Source organism: Harpia harpyja, chromosome 4, assembly GCF_026419915.1.
Source record: "Harpia harpyja isolate bHarHar1 chromosome 4, bHarHar1 primary haplotype, whole genome shotgun sequence".
NCBI classification, from domain to species: Eukaryota; Metazoa; Chordata; class Aves; order Accipitriformes; family Accipitridae; genus Harpia; species Harpia harpyja.
In genome coordinates, this window is record NC_068943.1 from 45,070,844 (window position 1) to 45,081,609 (window position 10,766).

Below are 10,766 nucleotides of genomic sequence, written 5' to 3' on the forward strand. Positions count from 1 at the left end.
TTCCCTGTATTTGAGGCATTTCCAATTGTATTACCTAACAGTTTGGAAACAGTTAAATGCGTATGTCACTTTCATGGACATACCTCACTTTGAGTTGTTTTGTCTTCTGAAATACATGAAATTAAGGGCAAAACTGTCTCACCAAAATATTAGTCCTGAGTCAGGTTCATGAAACCAGTTGAATTGCTCATGTCTGTAAAGTTGCTCAAGTGCCTAGTTATTTACTAAATTCAAACCTTGATCACCAAGGACTTAGGAAACGTAAAAGTTCAGTTCTAGAATACCATTGATGTGTGCGTTTCACAGACACGACACATGTTGCAAAGCCATAGCCTTAGTTCAGCTCCAATACCTACCTCTGAGATTCCTGACTTCTGGAGACCTGGAGTGGAAGGTCTTAATGATATTTTAAAGGATCTGTCTCTATCTAAGATACTGATTTCAGAAATAGTTTCTCCAATCGGACTCCCAAGAGTTGGTCTAGGTTTTAAGTCTTTCATAAAATCTTTAATTTATTTTAAAACATTGACCCCAGCTAGTATCTGTGTGAGCAGAAACTATAGCTCTTAGAGCTCCTGCATTTGTTCGTTTTGGTGCTCTGCCCCTTTCTGCAACCTGCAAAAAAAGCCCTTGGACGCTGAGCCATTGAAATCTTAGCTGGAGAGCTAGTGTTCCCGGAAACAGGTGTGCATCAGCTTCCGAGCCACCAGGAAGCAGGCTCAGCATTTATTAACCTTTGAAACAAAGCTCCCGTGTTCTGTTTTCTGCCCTGACGCGGTTTCTGAAAGGCAGCTGCACATCAGTACGGGGAGCGTCAGCCTTTGGTTTCAGGGCCTGCAGGTGCGGCTTCTCTCACTCACACGTTGTGGTGGAGGGAGGTGTCTCCTCTGCTCGCGCCTTGTCGTTTACGTGTGGGACAGGGAAGGTCTAAAGCTGGAGCGGGGGGCAACATGCAGAAGCGATGAGGTGTCTGAAGTGCGGCACAGGGGAGGGTTGAGAACGGAGGCAGCGGGAAGAGGTGTGGCCTTAGCGTGTGCCCCGCAGCGGGACAGGCAGATGCCTGCGGCGGAGAGATGCGCAGCGAGAGCAGCGGGTCCCGTCCCCGGGCTTTGCCCGGGGGTGTTCGCCGCCGCTGCCGCCTCCTACGCGCGTAGGGGCTGAGCCGGGCCCGGCCCCTCCTCCCCGGAGGACGGCCCCTCCCGGCTCCCGCCCCTCTGGCCCGGCAGCTGGACCCGGGCCACTCGCATGGGGCTGGGCGGTGGAGCCAGCCGGGCGCCCCGCGGACGCCGACGGAGCCGGGGAGGATGCTTGCGGCCGCGGCCCTGTGCGCTGCCACGCTGGGCTGGGCTGCGGGGGCACGGCTGCTCAGCGGTAAGGGGGTACGGGCTGGCGGGCCCTCCGCTTGCCCGGCTCCGCGGAGCGGGGCGAGCGCTGAGCGTGCCAGGGAGCCGGGCACGGGGCTCGCAGCCCCGTCGAGACTCGTCGCCTGCCCTCTTGCGCTGGGAGGGTTTGGCTGCCTGGGGCGGCCGTCGCGACATAGGCAAGGACGTGGCGGGAGCTACCTGGAGTAGTGATTTTTCCCTCCTAACTCCCCAGCGGGAGCTAGCCCTGCCCTAGGGAGACGTCCGCATCCTCCGCGTTGGGTGGGAGCAGCTGGTCGAGAAGGGGACACGCCGGTGGTCCAGTTTCATTTGCCCTTTCCCCTGAGAAACCGTTCTGCTCTCCCTACTGCATTTTTGCCTGCGTTATAGGAATCTTAAATGCTGCCCTGGCTAACAGAACTACTCTTGTCATCCCACCCTCAGTGGTAATTACCAGCCTGGCTGAATTTCCAGCCCACACTAGTTTGTCTTAGTCTTCCTCTACGAAGTCTCTTTTGATTATTGGTCTGTCCTCCCGGTTTTGCGCAAAGGAATGTCACCTACTTAGACGCCTTTCATACTAACAGATATATGGCAGCTCAAGGTTGGACCAGCAGTATTTTTGGATGTAGTACCCAAACTAGGTAGTCTAGTCTGCTTTTAGGGCACAGAATAGCCAGTCTGGGGCAAGTTTCTGCCTGACTTGATAGGCTGGTATGTTCAGCAGAAAGCCTGAACACTGTCACCTGTGAGATGTTCATGTTATTCCAACATAAGGCAAGGAGTTTTATTATATCTATAAATACATTTTTAATTCTGCCATGCTTTTGCCGGCAGTAGGACTTTTGTGGGAGTGAGTTAGAGGGCTCAGCTGCCAGCTGTGGGGTTGGAGATTTATTTCTTTTCATGAATTTTTACTTCTCAGTATAATTGACTCATCCCTAGTCTCGCATTACCAAGGCTCACTGAAGTCAGCACGCTTGGAGGCAGATCCCAGGTAGGCAATGAGGAGATAAGGGGAAAATACGAGGAACACTTTCAGCATTGGTTATAGCTACATATCCAATTGTCCTCTCTTACCGGAACTATATTTGGGAACCTAATTGGCAGTGAAGTCTGGACAGTAATCAACTACAATAAATTTTTCCTTAGCTGAAAGCAATGGCAAGTTTGGCTGATAAGACAGAGACTTTCTGCCAGTTAATGGCGAAAAAAACATGTTTGTGTATCAGAAAAGAACCCGTGTGCAGTTTGTGACACTCTTTCTAGACAGTTGCTGCAGTTTTTTAATAAGTGTGCCATCTGTGTTTTTCTTATGTCTTTCACAATAGCAATGGACATATCCCTGATAAGAGGTAGGGGGTTTTGCCTTTTTCACCCAGCCTGCATGAGTGTTAAGTTACCAAGAGAAACACAGGTTATGCCTAGAGATGTATTATTAAATACTGCTTTTGCAGTACAGCCAGTTTTAATTTGTGTGTACAATGTTAGCAGGCTCTGTGATTCTGAGTACTTAACTGTTCAAAAATGCCAATACGAAAGTTGTTTAAATTCCCACTCTAAGAGAGTGGCCATGCAGGAACATATAAGAATAAAGCAAAGCCAGCATATATCCCATGGAGGGGTTTGTAATGACCTGTCTTCACATCCCATTTGTTCTGAGTACATTACAAATGTTGCTACATGTTCTTTTTCTGTAAAAACATGTAGGTTAGCAGATTGTGTCTGCAGTGTGTTTGAAAAGAAATATTTACCAAGTAAAACAAAACTGTTTGTTTCCACAGTCTAAATATTGGGACTCTTCTGCTAAGAAACAGAAGTGCATAATTTTAGGTTATGTATCTTTTCACTTTGATCTTTTCCTTTCTTTTTACATTTCCTTGTAATCAAAATAAGCCATGCTGCTTCACACATGAGAAAGTCCTTGGCTTATGACAGTCTGAAAACAGACATTGTTTACTTCCTGGGCAGTCAGTAACATCTACAGTGCAGAGCAGTGCTTACAATTGGACTGTCTGAACACATCTTGATACACTGCAGTATATACTCCATGAAACTATTACATATACCCCAGAAGATAAATTATTATCTCTGCTTGTGTAAGAGGATCTCTAATTTCAGCCCTTTAAATTCCTTAAAAATAATTTTTAAAAGCCTCCTTGAACCCTTGTAAAGGAACTCACTTTTTAAAAGGTTGCACATGTCGGCTTGCTCTCTGGTGCAGCATTGCTTCTTTGTAAGGAACTCCTAGGGTCTTCAAATCGTGGAAAATTCATGAGGGAGCTGAGAAGTGCAGGACATGAGAGAACAGTGTTGTGCAGACCAACCTAAACTGTTATGTGCAGTAAGAAAAGTTCAGAGGTGCCACTTGCCAGTCCAGTAATACAAGAGGCTTTTTAGCTGTGTTGTATTTTCTACATAAACTATGGTACGGTGCAAAACTCAGCCAAATGGAAGTATTGGCATTCACTTTTGGTACTAACAGGCATAGTTTCTGTAACAGGTTTCTCTCCATTTCTGCAGGACAGACAGTTTGCCGGGGTGGAACACAGCAACCATGCTACAAAATAGTTTATTTTCATGATGCTTCACGCAGGATCAGCTATGAAGAAGCACACCTTGCCTGCAGAGCTGATGGCGGACATCTAGTCAGTATTGAAACAGAAGCAGAGCAAAGACTGATTGAAAAATTTATTGAGAGTCTCTTAGCTTCTGATGGAGATTTTTGGATAGGGCTTAGGAGGAAAAAGGAGGAGGTAGACAATAGTGCAGAGTGTCAGAACCTCTACTCCTGGTCAGATGGCAGCTCATCCAAGTTCTGGTAGGTACCTGTGAGACTGGGAAGCAACCTGGTCAGGGACTGTCACCTGTCTTTAGCAATCAGAAAGGATTCTTTCAAAAGAATCAAGCAGTGTTGCCCCAGCTGTCATCTGTGTTCCTTCTGCAGTCACTGAAGAGTGGTAGTATCTCCAGAGAGTGATTCATCCCATCCAGATGTAATGGGTAGACAAATTACCCTTTAGAGGCCCTGCTCTCTCTTTGTTGCTCTATGTAAGACACCTAGAGTGTCTAGCTTGGGCTAGATTGATAATTTTTGATTGCTAAAAGGAGGTGGAAAAACAAGCAATCTGGTCTTAAAAAAATCTCTGATTAGGCATGTACAAAATATGTGCTTTGACCTGAAGGTTTCTGCACTTTAGATCCCCTGAAGATTTGTCCCTGATGTCCTGAGTGATGGGCCCTTCTCCTTTTACTTGCTGAGAGAATAACGTTTTTTTCCTGTGAGACAGTAAAATTGGAAAGCTGCAGTATTTATTGTAGACATGAAAAATTAAAATTTTCACACCACTTGTTAGATTTCTGCCTCCTTGTCTTAAGGCAAGCAGAACCACAGCATTTGCTGTAATTAAAATATAAAGGCAACAACATTTATAACCAATTACAAGTTTGCTGGAGTTGTTTTCACTACTTTCACATTTCTGTTCAGCATAGAACCAAAATGTGTTTAGCCTCAAAAGTTCTGCTAAATTATGATTTATTTCAATCATAAGTCACAGTTTGCTAGATGAAACATATTCTTAGATCCAGGCCTACAAGGTCTGCCTTTCTGTGATATGGAAGTAGAAAATCTGCTCTAAATATTGCCAGTTTGATGAAAGCCTTAGCAGCAAGGTGCCAGCTCTGCAGTGAACTTCAGGTTCAAGGGAGTTTTGCCTGGTAGATATTTACTATTGAACCTGTGATTAAAGTAATTCTAAAAAATCAAACTCTACAATGTTTACTCATTATCCTTAACTACTTGCTGCATTTACAATGATTGAACTGCAAATTTCATGAAACAACCCAAACGTTCTTAAATATTTTATGACAACGTATCATATGTATGACAGGTCTGCCTTTGCGTTCTTCTTTGTATTGGACATGTGTAAAAATACCTTGTTATTGTGAGCTTTATGCTTTGGGAACCCATAAGAAATTTTAGTTGCTTTGTGCAGGAATGAATGAAACAGAGCTGCTTTTAGTACTGTTCAATATATTAAAGTTTCTCCTGTTGTTCAGGTACTGGGGGTAGATAATAGGAAGCTAGAACCAGATCTGCTGCTGCTAAGAAACAGACATAGCTTTATTATTATTTTCGTTGGTGAGACATAGCTTATTTATGCTAAATGATATAGCCAAGGAAAGATCAGGGGCATGGGGGGGGGGGGGGGGGGCGGCACTAGGAGGGGAAGGAAGTGAGGGAGGAATACAGCATTGTGGTGATTGAAAAAATACTTCTTTAACATGTGTGGGTTTTTTCCCGTGTTGAATACCTTGGTGTATCTGGAACTATTTATATTGTATGGATCAGCTTTCAGAAAGTGCTTGGCATGCAGAACATTGCTTGTTCCAAAATCGGTGGGTATTGAACATTTTTCAAAATCAGGACACAGTCTTAGAAGTGTTTCTCTGAGATGCATAACATGCCTCTTCAGTAATGGTTGTATTATAGAGCACTAAGTAGTGGAGCCTCTTTCCTGTGTTCTACTTGGAAAGGCCTACACAGTGGTGAAGTTTACTATTAAAAAAAAAAAAAATTATCCACGAGACAGGGTTTTTTCATGTTAGTGTTTTTCTAGACAGAGAAAAACAGATCGTGCTTTAGCTTTTTCATTTTCTTATTGAATAAGTGTCAAAATTTTGCAGGCATTGGCCACTGAAGTCAGAGAGCAAAAATCATTTTGATAGATGATTTTGCACAGGTGTGTAAAGGCAGAATGGAGAAAGTCAAAGTTCTCCTGAGCTTTTACTCAGCCTCGCAGAGGAGTTTCAGGCAGTGAGGTATTCAGCCCTTCACTCCCTAGTATTTGTTGAACACCTTGCTTGCTGAGTTTTCTTTGAAAATTAGGAATTCCAAAGAGAGAAGATACACTGCAAATAATTGTATTGTTATTGTTCCTACTTTTACACAGTGGAAGCAGGGGCGAGGGTGGGGTGGGGTGTGCTGAGCTGTATTCCTCTTTGATTCTGCCCTCTGTCATGCCCTGTATGCTGTATTCCCACCTGAGCTCCTGCAGTACCACGGAAAGTGATGTCAAGTCTTACTTGACATGTTTGTTGTATTTTCTTTAGGAACTGGTATGTCGATGAGCCATCCTGTGGGAGTGAAATCTGTGTTGTGATGTACCACCAGCCATCTGCCCCACCAGGTGTCGGAGGTCCTTACATGTTTCAATGGAATGATGACAGATGCAACATGAAAAATAACTTCATTTGCAAATATTCTCTTGGTAATGAGTCATTCTGTAGCTTTAGAAACCAACCTGCTCCCAGTCCCCAAGAGGAGGTATGAGGAGATTGCAGTAACAGATAGGGAAACCCTTTCTTAGCTTCACTGGAAAGATGTGGTGGGAGACAGATATCTTTAAATTTAATGTGAGTCCTGGGGAAAACAGTCTCAGTATCTAATATCTGTAGCTACTTGCCTTGTGACTTATATGAATTCTCAGAGGATTTTTATAAAGTATTTGAGATCTCAAATGGGGCCTGAGGGAGAGAGAACACTAAAGAAGGATGCTCATGTTATTAGACTATATTCAGTACACTTGCTCTCCCTACTCAAGCTTATGAGGAAACTGCGCGTATCTTTTTTCTTTTAGAGAAGCCAATGAATGCTCCAATAGAGAATTCTCAAAGAGGTAAGTTATAGATATTTGTTTGGGGCTTTTTTTAATTATATGCTAACTTTCAGTAGAAATACTCTCCGTTACATTCATTGTCAAGGACACTCACAGACTGAAAACTTACTAAGCAAGAAGCTTCCCTGCAGTTTGCACTTTCCTTGTGCTATTCTATAATCCATTCTTCAAGAACACAGTCTTGCTGTTGTTGATGCAGTATCTGGGACTGTTGGTCATGTTGCAGAAATCTAAGCAAAAAGAGTACCAGTACACCTTACACATCTTTGCAGCTGGCAGTCTCTTCAATCTCCTCTCACCTTCACTTTTTATGATTCTTAAACTCTTTCAAATAACATCTGCAGTATTAATTAAGCTGCTTCTTTCCAGATGTTGCAACAGAGCCCTTGAATCCAGTATTCCCAGAACACCACCGTAAGAAAGATGCTAATCTAACAGTTGTAGAAGCCAAAGGTATGTTGTGCATTCAACAGCTGGCCTGCTCTCTCTCTAACTATGCACACCCACATTTCTCACATGTGGCTGTAAACAGTCAACATTTCAGTTTGAAGTGTTTGACCCTAAATGTAGAAGACTGAATTTAGGCAACTGCATCTGAAAAAAAAAACTTCCCTCAAATCCTTTCCAGGACAAATGTAAACTGATTGCTTTGGCTACCAAAATGTTCTAAATCTAAAGCTGTGCAAAGTATTTTGGGTCTGAAAAAGGTACTTTTAATTTATTGAATCACTTCAGAATGTCTAAATTGTTAATGTTTTGTTTGTAAGTCTATTATTAACTATGAAAAACTTTCTTCTTATCACACTGACTTTCCCCCTACAAATTCACAGATAATAAAAGATATTTTGCGCTCTGAAATCTTTTGGCTGGGTGTTCCTAAGCTTTTAAAAGACAGCATATCTCATTACCTTGTACCACCGTTGCCTTCTTACAGTGGGACATTGAGGCTTGTTGGTTCCTCATCTTGAAGATTTGAGCTTACTTTACTTTAACCTGCTTAACTAGATGATCGGTCTCTGTTAGGCTTGCTGCCTTTGAGAAGTAGATACTGCTAGATTATGAACAAGACTAGAAGCCTGTTGAGGTGTGATGATGCTGCCTTTTGCTACTGTTAGTTTTTCTATGAAGTTCTGTGCATGTCAAATGCAACTGGAAGTGAATAAAAGCCAGAATCTCATTTTTACCCCTAGAACCTGTTCAGAGTCTTGCCTACATCCTTATTCCCAGCATTCCTTTGCTGCTTCTCCTGATGGTCATTACAGCCATCTTCTGGTTCTGGCTTTTTGCGAAGAGGTAAGTGACATTTTTCTGTAAGAATTGAACCTATGATATCTTGTCCTGGCAGTCATTTTACAGCTAGCTTCAGGATCCTGTAAGATACTCTGGAGAGGACTGCTTTCAGCCAAATAAATGTTTAAAAAGTGGCATGGATGCTCCAGGCTGAGTTACTTGTGAAGTAAAATTTTAAGTAAATGACATTATGCCATTTTATTATGTTCACAGACATATAGTAGTTAGGGGATAGCATGAAACAAGATGATGATTTTGAAGCGTTAGCACTTAAGTTTTCTTATTGAAGAAAAGATTTGATTTATCAGAAGATCCCCTTCAAAAGTGAAAAACAGAGTAAGAGAAATAAAAGGATATATGTTTGGAGCAAATAACATTTACCAGTTTCCTCTCCTTGCTTTCCCTGTGTGCACAGTACCTCTGGTGGGGATGCTGGCTGTGGTTTTGGGAGTGTCAGTGTTGAGCTTTGCTGCTTTAGCATCTCAGCTGGCAGCAGAGTGCAAGGGTACCCCAGCAGGTCCTGCCATGGAACTACCCCAGGTATGCAGCCTGCTGCCGCACACCTGGAATGGCAAGTAATAACAAACGTCATCCTGAGTCCAGGCTCTGAGTGTCTGCTTTCCTCAAGGGTCATCATTAAATTACTGTAAGAGAGGTGTGGTATTGTTTTGTATTTGCCTCTGTAAAAAAAACGTATTATGACTTGTCCTCTTTCCTCCGTCCCTAAGGAGACAGGAGCAACTAGATGCAAGCCCAAAGGAGGAAGATGCATGGCTGTCTAACCCCAGGAGGAACAGTCCAAATCTGGATATTTACAAAGTAATCAAGAAGCAATCAGAAGCAGATCTGGCTGGAACCAGGCCTGGCGCTAAGAATTCTTCCTTCCGTACACAGGGAGATAAAGTGCTTGACGGCCTCTCCAGGGATTATGATGATGCAGCAATGAATACATCAACAAGCGGCTTTGTGACATTGGCCGGTACTGAAAGTGGCTTTGTGACCAATGATATCTATGAGCTGTGTGGAGACCGTGTGGGGAGGAGCAAGGAATCAGGCTGGGTGGAGAATGAGATTTATGGGTACTAAGGAAATGGACAAAAAAAGCCTGGAATGTGGATGACAGTGAATATCAGTACAAGTTAACCTGCCCTCCCTATGCACTTGTTTTAATGATAGTGTATGTGATTATCCTGGTTTTGCATTGTCCCTATATTCTTCTCTTTTTTTGAAAGAATGTGGGTTTTTAAAGATCCAGACTGAAAAGAATGTATATATTTTGCTTTGCATCAAGCCCCCTTTTGCCCCAGAAATGGCTTGTTAATACTCTTGGTTCTTTTTTGTACTCCAAAGATATGCCTTTGAAACTAAAGGACAATCCAAAATTCCCATTTATTTAACTGACCTACTCATCTTCAGAGATGTTAAAAGTCAAAAGTCAATCACTGCTCACACTCGGATTCTCACAGGTGCCCCCAAGAAAGCTGCCATGGTTGCAGGTTGGCATTGTTTCCATGTTGGAAACATGTGTTGGCCTCTCTCACCATTTACCTATGACGCTGACAGGCACTTCACGAAAAGGAGACTAGTGTGGTTTCTGCTTCTATCTCTCCCTTCTAGTTCCTACTGCCAAGGCAGTGTATGTGAGTCACAGCACATAACTGTGTGTTACTTACACCATTAGGTTGATTTTTAAAGAATCCCAGTAAGTGCTTTGGTGTCATAAGGCTAACTGTGTTCCCTCGCTTATCCTCTGGCAAAAGGAATTGCAAAGCAAGGAACAAGGGACTTCTCTGCAATGCTAAAGGAAGGGAATGGGGTACTCCAAAGCATTCTGATTGGTCTCGGGAGTTACAGCAGCCTGTGACGTACTGAATTCCATGAAGACTGACATCCTGATATTAATCCCCATAGAGATGGAATTTATTTATTCCATAGAGATGGAATTTATGAAATGGTATGTGAATGTAAAGAACTGGATTAAAAACAGCATTTTGACAGGTAAACTAAAGTATCAGGCTAATCAGTTATAATAAATTATCTGTTGTCTATTTACAGAGAATTCACATATCCCAGTACATAGATTAAATAAGTATTAAGGTGAGGTACTGAGGACAGTTCATGGAATTTCCTCTCTGACAGTGTGAGGGAATATCTTATTTTACCATAGTTTTTAAGGCATTGTTTTGAAGCCAATATTAGATACCTCCCATTTTCCTGCACCTTTGGAGGAGTAGAAATGAATGGCAGCAGGGCATAGCAACTGCCACACAACAAAGTATAAATTCAGGTGACATGAGAATTTTCCTGTTAGATATGGGGAACAAGCAAGAATATGAAGGAACACCATTTAACTCAGAAAGAATTCACAGTCTGTAGTTCACTGCTTGACTTCTAAGGGAAAGAGAGAAGAGATGATGCTCCACACTGAGGTTTTTTT

The 10,766-nt window shown here is 42.8% G+C and overlaps 1 protein-coding gene across 3 annotated transcripts; it reads left to right on the forward strand.

Moving 5' to 3' along the window:
- The first annotated feature begins 891 nt into the window (after window positions 1-891).
- LAYN (layilin) lies at window positions 892-9,711 on the forward strand. Of its 3 annotated transcripts, XM_052786561.1 has the most exons (8): window positions 895-1,371; window positions 2,693-2,716; window positions 3,885-4,182; window positions 6,474-6,631; window positions 7,001-7,039; window positions 7,409-7,492; window positions 8,230-8,332; window positions 9,058-9,711. In XM_052786561.1, the coding sequence occupies exons 1-8, from the start codon at window positions 1,305-1,307 to the stop codon at window positions 9,413-9,415; spliced, it is 1,131 nt and encodes a 376-aa protein (XP_052642521.1). In that variant the 5' UTR covers window positions 895-1,304; the 3' UTR covers window positions 9,416-9,711. The 3 variants fall into 3 exon arrangements, with proteins under 3 accessions (XP_052642523.1, XP_052642521.1, XP_052642522.1); XM_052786563.1 differs by lacking the exon at window positions 7,001-7,039 and having other exon boundaries at window positions 892-1,371; XM_052786562.1 differs by lacking the exon at window positions 2,693-2,716.
- The last annotated feature ends 1,055 nt before the right edge of the window (window positions 9,712-10,766 follow it).